We start from the raw sequence: 18,459 nt of genomic DNA on the forward strand, positions 1-18,459 counted from the left end.
AAGGTGTTGTAATTTTAAAAGCATTTTAATATGAATATTTTATTATGAGGTCATTTTAAATGGTTATCTTTTAGGATTATAAAATAGAGAAAAACATTTTCCAAGATCCGTCTGAGGAAAACTCCTCTGTGCCTACAACACGTGGGATCTTTCACTTTTGTCATAAAAACCAAACTCGTCCCAGAATGTCTGAATAACTCGTAGGAAGTGTAGGTGAAATCAACCGTTTTGAACTATGAGCTTTGTAGTTTACTTCTGCTGCCTTCTCTACAATTCTCCTGACAGACCTAATTGGAAGGGGGTTAAAACACATGGTTTTGGTTGTTACCACCTAATGCTTATATTTTCTACAATTTACCTGACATTAAAATGATACAAAAAGGGCACAAAGAGGAAAAATACTAATACTACAAATGAGAAGAATCATAGAAGCAGCATGGTCTAGCGGGATAGAGCACAGGCTTGGGAGTCAGAGGACCTGGGTTCTAAACACGGCTCCGCCACTTGTCTCCTGCGTGACCTTGGACAAATCACTTAATTTCTCTGTGCCTGTTAGCTCACCTATTAAAAAAAAATGGGGATTAAGACTGAAAGCTCCATGTGGGTTATGGACTTTGCCGAAACCGATGATATTGCATCTACTCTACTACTTAGTAAAGTGCCTGGCACATACATAGCATACATACCATACGTTTAACAAATAGCATTAAAAAAAATCAGTCAATAGTATTTATCGATTATCTATTATAGGCTTAGTATAAGTGATTCCTGCCATTTAAGGAATTTACAATACAGAGAGATAGACACATTAGTGAATTACAGTTAAGAGGTCATAATAGCTTGTATAAGATATGGACATAAGTGCTGAGGAAATTGGGAGTATTTAATTGTTTAGGTGCAAAAGTGCTGAAGTGGCATTAAGGGATGTAAAATGGGGAGATTAGCGATTAAGCACTTAGTAAATTTTAGCCCCCTAAAATTTAAGTTTATATATTATTATTACTATATTACTATATAATAATAACAAGCACTTACTCTGTGCCAAATCCTGTATTAACTACTGGATAATCAGGTTGGATGCAGTTCCTGTCCCATATGAGGCTCACAGTCTAAGCATAAGGGAGAATATGTATTTAAACCGTATTTTACAGATGAGGAAACAGGTCCAGAGAAGTTAAGTGACTTGCCCAAGGTCACATGGCAGGCCAGTGGCAGAGCCAGGATTAGATCCCAGGTCTTTGACTCCCAAGCCTGTGTGTTATCTACTAGGCTAAACTGCTTCTCATTGACATTTGGGCATGAATGCATAATGCAAGGGCAAAACTATGGTGTGAATAAGGTCACTGCTTATACTCTGTAAAAGAATGAAAAATCAGAGTTGGTCCTGCATCTTCTGCTGTTGCAAAATGTGAACCATTAAATAGAATGGGTACTTTGAGTAGAAAAATTCATCAAAAGTTTTTTTTCCCCATCTGAGAACTCAAGAACTTAATCCCCTACTTCCCATTGACTTGATACTTTAGAAGATGTAATTTCATGAGAGCCAGACTTTTCCAAGAAAGCAATTACAATATAGCTAATTCAGTTCTAGAAGGAGGAAGGAACGGGTGTCTTACCTTTCCCGTGCCCAGAGTTCATTTACACCCCAACTTTCAGTCAAGGCCCCACTCTGTGCAGTTTTAGCCCCAAGCAGCGGCACAAAGTCAGCTCCGGTGGGGAAAGTAGAAGGAGGCTTTTTCCCCTTTCCTCCTGGCCAGAACTCTGCTCCCTGTCACTACTCAGGTACGTATTCCACGTGATTCGAGCCCTGGGCTGCGGGCAGAGAGCCAAGACTAAAGGAAGGTTAAAGAAGCAGTTTCGATGCCTCCTAGCTTGGAAATTTACGGTTGTCTTTTACTAGTTGAGTCAATCAACTCATCAATCGTATTATTAAGCACTTGCTGTGTGCAGAGCACTATACTAAGCTCTGGGGAGAGTACAATATAACAGAATTGGGAGATACATCACTGCTCACAGTGACCTTACAATCTACAGCATTGAGAAATCCACATTTGAGAAGGAACCCTCTGAACTATCTGGGCTTGTATTGAACATTATTAACTACTGCATCTAAAACATTCTGATTCAATTCGGATCACATGCTTGATATTACTGAGGAACTTAAATAATTTAACCATATTGTACCCGATTGTCTCCTTTCAGGATCGTGCCTGGAAAGTTTCCAATATTCTGCCAGTCTCGGTTACAGGAGGGAGAATCAAGCAGAGGCCTATCCATTCCATTCCTGGCTTGGACAGTGGCTAGTGAGCGGACGGCAATCTGCTACAAGTCAAAACTCACCTGTGCTGGGCAGCAGCGGCACGGAAGAGAGCTGAGGGCGCAGATTCAAGTGTACTACGTCGAAGGAGGCAATGGTAAACCACTTTTCTATTTTGAGCAAGAAAACTCTATAGCTACACTACCAGAACGATTGCAGATGGAGGTGGAGCGTTCTGGGGGACCGGTGTCCATGGAGTCGTTATGGGTAAGCTACGACTCGACAGCATACAACAACACGACCCGATTATCCCAACACGTTTGGTGAGGAGAAAAATAGCCTCTCCAAGAATGCCCTTTACCCAGTTCAGATCAGCATCTGAACAGTTTCTTTCTAACCCAAGGCCTAAATGTCAAATGTGATTAAATGCTATACACTAACCTCTCGGAAGGCCAAAGACTATGGTAAAAGACTAAATCCAAACTACCAACAGTTAGATCAAAATTCTAAAATATTTAGTGATTGCATATTATTTTTCTGTTGATTTCTCAGATGAGATGCTTTCTTGACCTTTTGTTTTGTTTATTTGGAAATAGCAAATGAATGTAAAAGCCTGACTGGCACTGCCGGCGATCTAAGGCATCATTAATGCAGAAGATGAAGAATACACTTTTTAACACATATAATTAAAAAGATTAAATGAAAATAAACTGAGTGGATGTGCATAGGCTCTGAAGTTAGGTAATTATGTTAATTACCCTTGTGACTTTCACCAACCTTTATTATCAACCACAGATCAACTTAAAATTGTTGTTTATAAGAGCCTAGTCAGTTATATGGAAAAGTATTAAACTCGTCTGCTGCTTAGGCTATTTTCTCCAAATACATATCTTATCTTACCCTTTTAGTATGTTTATACTAATAGCGTAATTATTCTTCTCTCATCCGGTCTCTGGGCGTGTTCCCCAATTTTAATCCATTAAACTATATTAAGTTAATTAAAGCTTAGCAATCTTAAAAAATAGTTTCCACTTTAGTTTCTTTGTTTTGATGATTTGGTTAGGATATAAGCTTTGGAAGAAAATCCAGAAGTTAAGCTCGACTCTATAGAATTTGTTTTGAGAAACAGCGTGGCCTAGTGAATACAGCCCAGGCCTGTGAGTCAGAAGGATCCGAGTTGTAATCCCAACTCCTCTACTTGTCTGCTGGGTGACCTTAGGCAAGTCATTTCACATCTCTGTGCCTCAGTTACCTCATCTGTTAAATGGGAATCAATACTGTGAGCCCCATGTTGGACATGGATTGTGTCCAACTGATTACCTTGTACCTACCCAAGCACTTAGTACAGTGCCTGGCACATGGTATATGCTTAACAAATACCATAAAAATTATTCATATGTAGCCTTAACATATATGTTCCAATAAATGTGAAACCATGTAGCATACAAAGCCATTTCAATCAATCGTATTTATTGAGCGCTTACTCTGTGCAGAGCACTGTACTAAGCACTTGGGGCAGTACAATATAGCAGAGTTGATAGGCACGTTCTCTACCCACACCAAGTTTAAAGTCTAGAAGGGGAGACAGATGTTAGTATAAATAAATAAATTATGGATATCCACATAAGTGCTGTGGGGCTGAGGGAGAGGTGAATAAAGGAAGCAGTTCCAAGTGCAAAGGTGATGCAGAAGGGAGTGAGAGAAGAGGAAATGAGGACTAAGCCTGGGAAGGTCTCTTGGAGATGTGCCTTCAATAATAAAGTGGGGAGAGTAATGTAATTGCAGGATATGAAGAGGAAGGGCGTTCCGTTTGAGATAAATGCTACTTTTTTATACTTTAAAAGGGAATTGTATTGTCTATTCAGTCTAGTGATGTTTTTGTTTGGGGATAAATTGAATCGGTTTTTCCCCCATTACAGTTTTTTTTATACTTTTAAGATTTCATTTCCTCCGCTAATCATGCTAATTGTTAATAATCTTTCTTACTGCTCAGATGTTCCCATTTAGAGGCACTGTCCCTTCTGCTTTCACGTGGATTTCCATTTATATTACATTTTTCTAATGATAGCTGAACCTATTTGAGAGCCTGAACTATTTTAATATTACATATATATATATATATATATATATATACACATATATATTCCATTTAAAGTACTACAAGTAAATTGCCAAGTAATCTGGTATTTTTTATCAGCAGGAATTTCCCCTTGAATTATAATTAGCCTCTGTCCTGCCCATTCATTCAATCGTACTCATTGAGTGCTTACTGTGTGCAAAGCACTGTACAAAGTACCCATATTTGTAGGCTTTTGATAAACCATATTTTGGAAATGCTCAATTAAAGCAGGAAACATGAATAGTTAATTGATGAGAGCCACTAGAATTTTTCATCTTGACATGAACTGACAATTTAAATTAGTTGAATAAAGATATTTAGTTTTTAATAGTATCCCGGAAACAGGTTAACTGTGTTTATAGGTACCAGCAGGGCCTTAAAATAAGGTATTGCATTTGACTGTTTGAAAAATAGCCTTTTCTCTGAATCAACTTAGTTTCTGGCGAAGAGACAGATTGAGGAACAGGCCCAAAAAGCCGAATGCTAGTAGTGAGAGTTCGTAACTACGGGAGAACTGCAAATGAGCCTGACCAGAGAGAGAGCTGATTCTCCTCCTAATAAAATTCAGAAGCCAGTCAAGCTTTGATCCATCTCAGCTAATACACCACAGTCTCACAAATGAACTACTGCTTATCCAGTAGAACTGAATTCCCAGTGTTCCTTATGTGGGGCCTCAGATTTTTAGTATTCTTTTGAAGTCCTTTATCCACTTTGTTGCCTTAGAAAGACTGGTATTGGATTTCTGTGGACCACCAAGCATGAAGGGTGGAGTCCACAATAAAACTGACCCTTCCCTTTAGGCTGTAAACTCATTATGCACAGGGAACATGTCTGTTAATCCTGTTGTATTCTACTCTTCCAATCACATAGTACCATGCTCTGCGCTTAGTATGTGTTCAATAAATACGACTGATTGATTGATGAGGTCACATCATCTTCACCTAAAAGAAGACAGCTATAGATTGTAGGTAGAAGTAAAGCGGGCTCATTCTCAGGATGTTTAAACTCTGCACATATGTTCCCAATTGCTCAAGACAGTTCAGGTTAATTTCCCACCATGTTTGATCCTCTAGAGCCAAGATGTAGTAGAGGTTTGGGCAGATGTAACAAGTGAGATTTGTGACTTAAACCTTGCCACCAAGTTAGACATCTTTAACAACTCTAAGATGCAAAACAGAATTTAAGATGTGCAAATTCTTTTTTGGATCTAGTGAAGAGAAGGATTTAGAAGCCAAAATTCAAGCAAGGTGTATGCAGTTTGGTAAAATATTTAATCAGAAATGAACAGAAGTGCAAATCTCTCTAGATTCCTTAACTTATCCTTGACGGTCTGTTTCCTCGATTCTACATTTGTCTTTAACTCTACTAATTGTGTTTCTGTTCAACTTCCTTGATCTCGCTGTTCTTGTTCTTTTCTTGATGTCGTCTTATTTTCCTTTTGACCCAACCCTTTTCCTTCTTCCATGCAATGTTCTCTGCTGTTCTCTGCTTTTCCTCAGGCCTTTGCCCCTCTTCTACTCTGTTCTTCTAATTCCCTTGTTGCTGCTCCCCTTTTTCTATTACTCCCTTCTGCTCAGCCTATCCTTCTCCTTGGGACTCTCTGTCAGTCCTTGTCCCTGGCTTTTGGAGTTTTTTCTTTTTCCTTTTTCAGCAGCTCGACTTTCTGTTTCCTCTTCTCTCTCTCTCTTTATATATATATATAAGATATATATATTTAACTGTACAGGAGGGAGAGAGAAAGGTGGAAAAGAGTACAGTTGCTGAAGAATGAAGAGAAAGAACTGAAAGGCCAGAAAGAGGGACTGACAGAAAGAATAGAAAGTGGGGAGAGACTAAAAGACATACTGCCTCTGGGAAAGTAACTTTCAAATTGCCTGAGGATGACAGTATTCATTCATTCATACAATCATATTTATTGAGTGCTTACTGTGTGCAGAGCACCATACTAAGCACTTGGAAAGTACAATTTGGCAACATATAGAGACAGTCCCTACCCAACAACGGGCTCATAGTCTAGAAGGGGGAGACAGACAGCAAAACAGAACAAGTAGACAGGTGTCAATACCACTGGAATAAATAGAAGTACAGATACATACACATCATTAATAAAATAAATAGAATAATAAATATGTACAAATATACACAAGTACTGTGGGGAAGGGAAGGGGGTATGGCAGAGGGAGGGAATAGGGCAATAAGGAGTAGAGGATAAGGGGGAGCTCAGTCTGGGAAGGCCTCCTGGAGAAGGTGAACTCTCACTAGGGCTTTGAAGGGAGGAAGAGAGCTAGTTTAGTATTAGCTAAGTGCATATTGTGTGCCGAGCACTGTACTATGCGCTGGGGCAGGTACAAGATAATCAGGTTGGATACAGCCTCTGAACCACAGGGGATTATCGGTCTAAAGGGTAAGGAGAACAGTTATTGAATCCCCATTTTGCAGATGAGGAAACTGACACCCAAAGAAGTTAAGAGAAGCAGCGTGGCTTAGTGGAAAGAGCACGGGCTTGGGAGTCAGAGGTCGTGGGCTCTAAACCCGGCTCTGCCACCTATCAGCTGTGTGACTTTGGGCAAATCACTTAACTTCTCTGTGCCTCAGTTGCCTCATCTGTAAAATGGGGATTAAGACTGTGAGCCCCACGTGGGACAACATGATTACCGTATATCTACCCCCGTGCTTAGAACAGTGCTTGGCACATAGTAAGCGCTTAACAAATGCCATAATTATTATTATAATTATTATTTGCCCAAGGACACACAGTAGGCAAGTGGCAGAGTGACGATTAGAACCCAGGTCCTCTGATTGAGTTGTGGTAGAAAATTAGTAAGGTGAGATAGGAGGGGGGGTGAGCTGGTTGAGTGCTTTAAAGCCAATGGAAAGGGGTTTCTGTTTTACATGAAGGTGGATGGGCAACCACTGGAGGCTCTTGAAGAGTGGAAGATGTGGACTGAACTTGTTTTGGAAAAATGATCTGGGCAGCAGAGTGAAGGATGGACTGGGAGGGGAGGCAGCTCCTCACCTATCATATCTTTTTTCTCTCTTGAAAGAGATATAGATGTTAATTTATGGCTTCCACCTATTCTCTAGTTCCTTTTTCCTTTTCTCTCCATATTCTTTCCTTGTCATTTACCACTTCCTCTCCAATCACTCACTAGCATTGCATGTACAGTACTATACTAAGAGCTTGGGAGAGTTCAGCAGAGGGAAGCGGCATCACCATTCATTCATTCATTCAATCGTATTTATTGAGAGCTTACTGTGTGCAGAGCACTGTACTAAGCGCTTAGGAAGTACAGTTCAGCAACAGAGACAATCCCTGCCCACAACGGACTCACAGTCTAGAAGGGGGTAGACAGACATCAATACAAGTAAGCACGCATTAGTAGCATCTTTATAAATAAATAGAATTATAGATATAGATATATCATTATTAAAAATAAACAGAATTATAATTATAAATATGTACATAAATACACAAGTGCTGTGGGGCGGGGACGGAGGTGGAGCAAAGGGAGTGAGTCAGGGTGATGGGGAGGGGGAGCAGAGAAAAAGGGGGGGCTAAATCTGGGAGGGTCTCCTGGAGAAGGTGATACAACAGACACATTGCCTGCCTACAGCGAGCTCATAGTCTAGAGTGGGAGACAGACATTAATAAACAAATAACAGATCTATAAATATGTGTTGGGGGGCTGGGAGGCAGGATGAATGAAGGGAACAAGTCAGGGCGACGCAGAAGGGAGGGAGAGAAGAGGAGAGGAGGCTTAGTCAGGGAAGGCTTCATTCATTCATTCATTCATTCAATCGTATTCATTGAGCGCTTACTGTGTGCAGAGCACTGTACTAAGTGCTTGGAAAGTAAAAATTGGCAACATAATCATTAAAATAAATATAATAGTAAATACGTACAAGTAAAAAAGAGTAATAAATCTGTACAAACTTATATACAGATTCTGTGGGGAGGTGAAGGAGGTAGGACGGGGGGATGGGGAGGGGGAGAGGAAAAAGGGGGCTCAGTCTGGGAAGGTCTCCTGGAGGAGGTGAGTTCTCAGTAGGGCTTTGAAGGGAGGAAGAGAGCCAGCTTGGCAGATGTGCAGAGGGAGGGCATTCCAGGCCAGGGGGAGGATGTGGGCTGGGGGTCGACGGTGGGACAGGCGAGAACGAGGCACAGTGAGGAGGTTAGCAGCAGAGGAGAGGAGGGTGCGGGCTGGGCTGTAGAAAGAGAGAAGGGAGGAGAGGTGGGTGGGGGAGAGGTGATGGACAGCCTTGAAGCCGAGAGTGAGGAGTTTTTGCTTGATGCGTAGGTTGACTGGTAGCCACTGGAGATTTTTGAGGAGGGGAGTAACATACCCGGAGCGTTTCTGCACATAGATGATCCGGGCAGCAGTGTGAAGTATAGACTGAAGTGGGGAGAGACAGGAGGATGGGAGATCAGAGAGGAGGCTGATGCAGTAGTCCAGTCAGGATAGGATGAGAGACTGAACCAGCAGGGTAGCGATTTGGATGGAGAGGAAAGGGCGGATCTTGGCGATATTGCGGAGCTGAGACTGGCAGGTTTTGGGGACGGATTGGATGTGAGGGGTGAACGAGAGAGCAGAGTCGAGGATGACACCAAGGTCGCGGGCTTGTGAGATGGGAAGGATGGTAGTGCCGTCAACAGTGATGGGAAAGTCAGGGAGAGGGCAGGGTTTGGGAGGGAAGATAAGGAGTTCAGTCTTGGACATATTGACAGTTGGGCCTTCAATAAGGCTTTGAAGGGGAGGAGAGTAGTTGTGTTTCGGATTTGAAGGGGGGGTGCATTCCAGGCCAGAGGAAGGACATGGCCGAGAGGTGGGCAGCGAGATAGCCGAGATCGAGGCCCAGTGAGGTCAGCATTAGAGGAGCGAAGTGTGCAAGAAGAGTTCATTCATTCAACCATATTTATTGAGCGCTTACTCTGTGCAGAGCACTAAACTATGCACTCGGGTTGTAGTAGGAGAGTAGCGAGGTTACTCTGTGAGCCCACTGTTGGGTAGGGACTGTCTCTATGTGTTGCCAATTTGTACTTCCCAAGCGCTTAGTACAGTGCTCTGCACATAGGAAGCGCTCAATAAATACGATTGATTGATTGATTGATTGAGGTGCAGTAGGAGAGGGCAAGGTGATTGTTTACTACCACTAATACTACTACTGCTCAGAGATATAGTGATGAAGTGGTATAAATTTTAGGTAGATGCTTCGCTTGTGTTGTCTGCTACCTTTATGCCTTTATGTCTAGCAAGCATTCATGGAACACCGATATCATTTCAGGTCATATTGCAGAACGTAATCCCTAGTTGTGTTTTCTGTCTGAATCACTAAACAAAGTAAGCTGGAGAAGCAGCGTGGCTCAGTGGAAAGAGCACGGGCTTTGGAGTCAGAGGTCATGGATTCAAATCCCGGCTCTACCAAGTGTCAGCTGTGTGACTTTGGGTAAGTCACTTAACTTCTTGGTGCCTCAGTTACCTCATCTGTAAAATGGGGATTAAAATTGTGAGCCCCACGTGGGACAACCTGATCACCTTGTAACCTCCCCAGCGCTTAGAACAGTGCTTGGCACATAGTAAATGCTTAACAAATACCATCATTATTATTATTATTGGAAGGGGGAGACAGACACAAAACATGTAAACAGGGGTCAAAATCGTCAGAATAGAATTATAGCTATATTCATTCAATCGTATTTATTGAGCGCTTACTGTGTGCAGAACACTGTATGCACATCATTAACAAAATTAATGGAATAGTAAATATGTACAAGTAAAATAGAGTAATAAATCTGTACCAATATATATACAAGTGCTGTGGGGAGGGGAAGGAGGTAGGGCTGGGGGATAGGGAGGAGGAGAGGAAAAAGGGGCTCAATTCATTCAATCGTATTTATTGAGCGCTTACTGTGTGCAGAGCACTGTACTAAGTGCTTGGGAAGTACAAATTGGCAACATATAGAGACGGTCCCTATCCAACAGCGGGCTCACAGTCTAGAAGGGGGGAGACAGACAACAAAACAAAACATATGAAAATAAAATAAATAGAATAGAGTAATAAATATGTACAAACATATATATATATAAATCAATCAATCATATTTATTGAGCGCTTACTGTGTGCAGAGCACTGTACTAAGCACTTGGGAAGTACTAGTTGGCAACGTATAGAGACAGTCCTTACCCAACAGTGGGCTTTTATATATATACACAGGTGCTGTGGGGAGGTGAAGGAGGTAAGGCGGAGGGGAGGGGGAGAGGAAGGAGGGGGCTCAGTCTGGGAAGGCCTCCTGGAGGAGGTGAGCTCTCAGTAGGGCTTTGAAGGGAGGAAGAGAGCTAGCTTGGCGGATGGGCAGAGGGAGGGCACTCCAGGCCAGGGGGAGGACATGGGCCGGGAGTCGACGGCGGGACAGGCGAGAACGAGGCACCGTGATCAATCTGGGAAGGCCTCCTGGAGGAGGTGAACTCCGTGCAGACCTGCCGCTGGGAAGTCGCCCGTGCCGGTCTGCCGGCGACGGCGTTCATTCATTCATTCATTCATTCAATCGTATTTACTGAGCGCTTACTGTGTGCGGAGCACTGTACTAAGCCCTTGGGAAGTACAAGTCGGCAACACACAGAGACGGTCCCTACCCAACAGCAGGCTCACAGTCTAGAAGGGGCAGACAGAGAACAAAACAAAACATAGTAACACAATAAAATAAATAGAAAAATATGTACAAATAAAATTAATGAATAGAGTAATAAATAAATAGAGTATTAATAAATAGAGTAGTAATACATAAATAGATAAGTAATAAATATATGTGCCAACTTGTACTTCCCAAGCGCTTAGTACAGTGCTCTGCACACAGTAAGCGCTCAATAAATGCGACTGATTGATAATAGAGTGGTAATGGAGTAGTAATAGAGTAATAAAAAATAGAGTAGTAATAGAGCAATAATAAATAAATAGAGCAATAACAGAGTAGTAATAGAGTAATAATGAATAAATACAGCAATAATAGAGTAATAATAAATAAATACAGTAGTAATGAATAGAGTAGTGATAGAGTAATAAATAAACCGAGTAATAATAAATAGAGCACTAATAGAGTAATAATGAATACAGTAATAATAAATAGAGCAATAATAGAGTAGTAATAAATAGAGCAGTCATAGAGTAATAAATAGAGTAATAAATAGAGTAGTAATAAGTAAAGAGCAATAATAGAGTAGTAATAGAGTAATAACAGAGTAGTAATTAATAGAGCAATAATGAATAAATATGGTAATAAATAGAATAGTAATAAATAGAGTAATAGAGTAATAATAGAGTAGCAATGAATAGACTGATAATAAATAAGTAAATAGAGTAGTAATAGAGTAATAATAAATAGAGCAGAAATAGAGTAATAATGAATAAACAGAGTAATAATAGAGTAGTAATGAATAGAGTAATAATAGAGTAGTAATGAATAGACTAATAATAAATAAATAAGTAGAGCAGTAATAGAGTAATAATAAATAGAGCAGAAATAGAGTAATAATGAATAAACAGAGTAATAATAGAGTAGTAATGAATAGAGTAATAATAAAGAGTAGCAATAAATAGAGTAATAATAAATAGAGTAATAAATAGAGTAATAATAAATAGAGTAATAGAGTTATGTTGCCAACTTGTACTTCCCAAGCGCTTAGTACAGTGCTCTGCACACAGTAAGCGCTCAATCAATACGATTGATTGATTGATTAATAGTGCCCTCCACGTTGGGCTTTCCCCACCAACTCCTGCCCCTGGACCGCAACTCTTCCTCCCTCGCCCAGCGCGGGCCCCGGGAGTTTGAAGCGCCTGGGTAGATGTTCCCCAGAGAGGTTGCAGGGTTTTCGAGGGGCACAGAGAGCCAACGGCCGGGCCGGGCCGGGCCGGGCCCAGCGGTGCCCACCCGAGTACCACCATCGGCCGGCCGCAGGCCCTTGCCCTCCCCTCCGGGGAGATTCCGGCTCCCTCCCTCCCTCCCTCCGTCCGTCCCCCCGTCCGTCCCCCCTTGCTTTTTCCCGGCCTCGGTCTGGCGGCCCGGGAGCTCCCAGCGGGCTCCCGTGCCCGCACCCTGCTCAGCCACCCAACCGCATAATCGAGGGCTTTTACCGTGTGCGCGGCACGGGACCCACCCCACCCCGTCAACATGTCCAAGGCTGAACTCCTTGTCTTCCCTCCCAAACCCTGCCCTCTCCCTGACTTTCCCATCTCTGTTGACGGCACTACCACATCCTTCCCGTCTCACAAGCCCGCAACCTTGGTGTCATCCTCGACTCCGCTCTCTCGTTCACCCCTCACGTCCAAGCCGTCACCAAAACCTGCCGGTCTCAGCTCCGCAACGTCGCCAAGATCCGCCCTTTCCTCTCCATCCAAACCGCTACCCTGCTCGTTCGAGCTCTCATCCTATCCCGTCTGGACTACTGCATCAGCCTCCTCTCCGATCTCCCATCCTCCTGTCTCTCTCCACTTCAATCCATACTTCATGCTGCTGCCCGGATTGTCTTTGTCCAGAAACGCTCTGGGCATGTTACTCCCCTCCTCAAAAATCTCCAGTGGCTACCAATCAATCTGCGCATCAAGCAGAAACTCCTCACCCTGGGCTTCAAGGCTGTCCATCCCCTCGCCCCCTCCTACCTCACCTCCCTTCTCTCCTTCTACAGCCCGGCCCGCACCCTCCGCCACTAATCTCCTCACCGTTAGGCCTCGTTCTCGCCCGTCCCGCCATCGACCCCCGGCCCACGTCCTCCCCCGGGCCTGGAATGCCCCCAATCCCTCTGCCCATCCGCCAAGCTAGCTCTCTTCCTCCCTTCAAGGCCCTGCTGAGAGCTCACCTCCTCCAGGAGGCCTTCCCAGACTGAGCCCCTTCCTTCCTCTCCCCCTCGTCCCCCTCTCCATCCCCCCCATCTTACCTCCTTCCCTTCCCCACAGCACCTGTATATATGTATATATGTTTGTACGTATTTATTACTCTATTTTACTTGTACATATCTATTCTATTTTATTTTGTTAGTATGTTTGGTTTTGTTGTCTGTCTCCCCCTTTTAGACTGTGAGCCCGCTGTTGGGTAGGGACCGTCTCTATATGTTGCCAACTTGTACTTCCCAAGCGCTTAGTCCAGTGCTCTGCACACAGTAAGCGCTCGATAAATACGATTGATTGATTGATTGATTGATTGACCGGGCGCTTGGAAAGTGCAGTTCGGCGCGCCCGGCCCGCGGGCCCTCGCCCCGCTCATTCCTTCCTTCATTCAATCAATCGTATCGATCGAGCGCCTACTGGGTGCGGAGCACTGGACTGAGCGCTTGGCAGGTGCAATTCGGCAACTGGGGCGGCGGCCTCGAGGCGGCGCCCGTGAGCCCGGACCTCGCCCCCATCATTCATTCATTCATTCATTCATTCATTCATTCATTCATTCAATCGTATTGATTGAGCGCTCACTGTGTGCACAGCACTGGACCGAGCGACTGGAAAGTGCAGTCCGGCGCGCCCTGCCCGCGGAGGCCTCGAGGCCTCGCCCCGCCCGCGGAGGCCTCGCCCCGCTCATCCATCCAACCATCCATCCATCCATCCATCCATCCATTCATTCATCCATCCATTCATTCGTATTGATTGAGCGCTCACTGTGTGCACAGCACTGGACCGAGCGCCTGGAAAGTGCAGTCCGGCGCGCCCAGCCCGCGGCGGCCTCGAGGCGGCGCCCGTGAGCCCGGCCCTCGCCCCGCTCATTCATTCATTCAATCGTATTGATTGAGCGCTCACTGTGTGCACAGCGCTGGACCGAGCGCTTGGAAAGTGCAGTCCGGCGGCGCGCCCGGCCCGCGGCGGCCGCGAGGCGGCGCCCGTGAGCCCGGCCCTCGCCCCGCTCATCCATTCATTCATTCATCCATATTGACTGTGCGCACAGCGCTGGACCGAGCGCTTGGAAAGTGCAGTCCGGCGGCGCGCCCGGCCCGCGGCGGCCTGGAGGCGGCGCCCTTGAGCCCGGCCCTCGCCCCGCTCATCCATTCATTCATTCATCCATATTGACTGTGCGCACAGCGCTGGACCGAGCGCTTGGAAAGTGCCGTCCGGCGGCGCGCCCGGCCCGCGGCGGCCTGGAGGCGGCGCCCGTGAGCCCGGCCCTCTCCCCGCTCATCCATTCATTCATTCATCCACATTGACTGAGCGCTCACTGTGCGCAGAGCGCTGGACCAAGCGCTTGGAAAGTAGAGTCCGGCGGCGCGCCCAGCCCGCGGCGGCCGCGAGGCGGCGCCCGTGAGCCCGGCCCTCGCCCCGCTCATCCATTCATTCATTCATTCATCCATATTGATAGAGCACTCACTGTGCGCAGAGCACTGGACCGAGCGCCTGGAAAGTAGAGTCCGGCGCGTCCAGCCCGCGGCGGCCGCGAGGCGGCGCCCGTGAGCCCGGCCCTCGCCCCGCTCATCCATTCATTCATCCATATTGACAGAACACTCACTGTGCGCAGAGCGCTGGACCGAGCGCTTGGAAAGTGCAGTCCGGCGGCGCGCCCGGCCCGCGGCGGCCGCGAGGCGGCGCCCGTGAGCCCGGCCCCCGCCCCGCTCATCCATTCATTCATTCATCCATACTGACTGTGCGCACAGCGCCGGACCGAGCGCTTGGAAAGTGCCGTCCGGCGGCGCGCCCAGCCGGCGGCGGCCTGGAGGCGGCGCCCGTGAGCCCGGCCCTCGCCCCGCTCATCTATTCATTCATTCATTCATTCATCCATATTGATAGAGCGCTCACTGTGTGCACAGCGCCGGACCAGGCGCTTGGAAAGTGCAGTCCGGCGGCGCGCCCGGCCCGCGGCGGCCGCGAGGCGGCGCCCGTGAGCCCGACCCTCGCCCCGCTCATCCATTCATTCATTCATCTTGATGGAACACTCACTGTGCGCAGAGCGCTGGACCGAGCGCTTGGAAAGAGCAGTCCGGCGGCGCGCCCGGCCCGCGGCGGCCTGGAGGCGGCGCCCGTGAGCCCGGCCCCCGCCCCGCTCATCCATTCATTCATTCATCCATATTGACTGTGTGCAGAGCGCTGGACCGAGCGCTTGGAAAGTGCCGTCCGGCGGCGCGCCCGGCCCGCGACGGCCTGGAGGCGGCGCCCGTGAGCCCGGCCCTCGCCCCGCTCATCCATTCATTCATTCATTCATCCATATTGACTGTGTGCACAGCGCCGGACCGAGCGCTTGGAAAGCGCCGTCCGGCGGCGCGCTCGGCCCGCGGCGGCCGCGAGGCGGCGCCCGTGAGCGCGGCGGGCAGCGGGCGCCGAGCCAGCGTCCCCCCCCCCGTCGTCCGTCCGGGCAGCATGAAGTGGTCCGTGTTCAGCCGCTTCCTCGTGCTCCTGCCGTGGGGTCTGGTGGTGATCATCGTGATGGACGTGTCCCCGCGGGGGCCGGCGCGGCGTCCCCGGGCGGGCTCCGCGGGCCGGGCCGGGCGGCCGGGCTCCCCGCTGCCGGCGGTGCCGGCGGTGCCGGCGGTGCCCACCATCTACGCCATCACGCCCACCTACAGCCGTCCGGTGCAGAAAGCGGAGCTGACGCGGCTGGCCAACACGTTCCGGCAGGTGTCGCGGCTGCACTGGATCCTGGTGGAGGACGCGGCGGGGCGCAGCGAGCTGGTGAGCGGGCTCCTGGCGCGGGCCGGCCTGCCCTGCACCCACCTGCACGTGCCCACGCCCCGCCGCTACAAGCGGCCCGGCCTGCCCCGGGCCACCGAGCAGCGCAACGCCGGCCTGGCCTGGCTCCGGCAGCGGCACCGCCACCGGCCCCGCAAGCCCGCCGTCCTCTTCTTCGCCGACGACGACAACACCTACAGCCTCGAGCTCTTCCAGGAGGTGCCGACCCGGGCGGAGGAGCGGGCGGGCGGGCGGGGCCCCCCGACGTACCGCGCCCTGACCCCCCCCCCCCCACGACCTCCTGCCGTACCGCGCCCCGACCCTCGCTAGAACGACCTATCTATTCTATCCTATTTTATTTTGTCGGCATGTCTGGTTTTGTTCTCCGCCTCCCCCTTTCAGACTGTGAGCCCGCTGTTGGGCAGGGACCGTCTCTAGATGTTGCCGACTTGGACTTCCCGAGCGCTTAGTCCAGTGCTCTGCACATAGTAAGCGCTCAATAAATACGAATGATGATGATGATGATGATGACCTCTGACCCCCCAGACCTCCCTTCATACCGCGCCCTGACCCCCGTTATAACAACCTCTGAACCCCCAGACCCCCCTTCATACCGCGCCCTGACCCCCCCAGACCCCCCGCTATACCGCTCTAGGACCCCCCCCCCGGAGCCCCCTCCATACCGCGCCCTGACCCCCCTAGACCCCCCTTCATACGGCGCCCTGACCCCCCCCCCCGGAGCCCCCTCCATACCGCGCCCTGACCCCCCTAGACCCCCCTTCATACGGCTCCCTGACCCCCCGCTATACCGCTCTAGGACCCCCCCCCCGAGCCCCCTCCGTACCACGTCCTGACCCCCCACCCCCTGCCATACCGCGCTCTGACCCCCGCAGACCCTCCTCCGTACGCGCCCTGACCCCCTCCCCCGACCCCCTGCCATACCGCGCCCTGACCCCCGCTATAGCGCGCTCTGACCTCCCGGAGCCCCTTCTATACCGCGCCCTGACCCCCCCCCGACCCCCTGCCATACCGCGCCCTGACCCCCCACTATACCGCACCCTGACCCCCCGTTATACCGCACCCTGACCCCCCCCCCGACCCCCTGCCATACCGCGCCCTGACCCCCGCTATCCCGCTCTCGGACCCCCCCGGAGCCCCCTCCATATCACGCCCTGATAACTCCCCCCCGACCCCCTGCCATACCGCGCCCTGACCCCCCACTATACCGCGCCCTGACCCCCCGTTATACCGCACCCTGACCCCCCGTTATACCGCACCCTGACCCCCCCCGACCCCCTGCCATACCGCGCCCTGACCCCCGCTATAGCGCGCTCTGACCTCCCGGAGCCCCTTCTATACCGCGCCCTGACCCCCCCCCCCGACCCCCTGCCATACCGCGCCCTGACCCCCCACTATACCTCGCCCTGACCCCCGCTATCCCGCTCTCGGACCCCCCCGGAGCCCCCTCCATATCACGCCCTGATAACTCCCCCCCGACCCCCTGCCATACCGCGCCCTGACCCCCGCTATCCCGCTCTCGGACCCCCCCGGAGCCCCCTCCATATCACGCCCTGATAACTCCCCCCCCGACCCCCTGCCATACCGCGCCCTGACCCCCCACTATACCGCGCCCTGACCTCCCGCTATCCCGCTCTCGGACCCCCCCGGAGCCCCCTCCATATCACGCCCTGATATAACTCCCCCCCGGCCCCCTGCCATACCGCGCCCTGACCCCCCATTATACCGCGCCGTGACCCCCCGTTATACCGCACCCTGACCCCCCCGTTATACCGCACCCTGACCCCCCCCCCGACCCCCCTGCCGTACTGCGCCCTGACTCCCCGCTATACCGCGCTCTGACTCGCTCTGACTTTCCCCGACCCCCCGCCATACCGCGCCCTGGCTCCTTCCCTGTGTCCTGACTTCCCTCCCCCCCCCCAACCCCAATCAATCAATCAATCAGTCGTATTTATTGAGCGCTTACTGTGTGCAGAGCACTGTCATACCCCGGGCGCCCTGTGGGCAGAGAATGTGCCCGTCTCTTGTCCTAGTGTACCCTCCCGAGCGCTTAGGCCAGTGCGTTGCACCCAATAAGAGCTCAAGAAATGCGATGGAATCCATGAATGAATGGAGAACCTCGTGGTGGGCGGGGAATGTCACTGTTGATTCATAATAGGCAGGGTATATGTTAAGTGCATAATAATGATGATAGTAGTATTTGTTCATTCAGTCGTATTTACTGAGTGCTTACTGTGTGCAGAGTGCTGTACTAAACGCTTACTATGTGCCGAACACTGTTCTAAGAGCGGGGGTAGATCAGGTTGTCCCACGTGGGGGCTCACAGTCTTGATCTGCATTTCACAGATGAGGGAACCGAGCCACAGAGAAGTTCAGTGACTTGCCCGAAGTCACACAGCTGATGAGTGGCAGAGCGGGGATTAAAACCCCTGAC

General features: G+C 49.3%; 1 protein-coding gene and 1 non-coding gene across 2 annotated transcripts in view; both read left to right on the plus strand.

The window, feature by feature from the left end:
• The first annotated feature begins 2,192 nt into the window (after positions 1-2,192).
• Positions 2,193-2,330, plus strand: LOC119935122. The gene has a single exon (XR_005453084.1). It is a non-coding gene; the product is annotated as a small nucleolar RNA SNORA7 (small nucleolar RNA).
• Positions 2,331-15,698: 13,368 nt separating this feature from the next.
• Positions 15,699-18,459, plus strand: part of B3GAT2 (beta-1,3-glucuronyltransferase 2) — a 64,435-nt gene continuing 61,674 nt past the window's right edge. The window contains exon 1 of the mRNA XM_038761873.1: positions 15,699-16,226. Within this exon, the coding sequence (XP_038617801.1) occupies positions 15,699-16,226 (528 nt within the window). The remainder of the gene's footprint in view (positions 16,227-18,459) is intronic.

This window comes from Tachyglossus aculeatus, chromosome 1 (genome assembly GCF_015852505.1).
Source record: "Tachyglossus aculeatus isolate mTacAcu1 chromosome 1, mTacAcu1.pri, whole genome shotgun sequence".
NCBI classification, from domain to species: domain Eukaryota; kingdom Metazoa; phylum Chordata; class Mammalia; order Monotremata; family Tachyglossidae; genus Tachyglossus; species Tachyglossus aculeatus.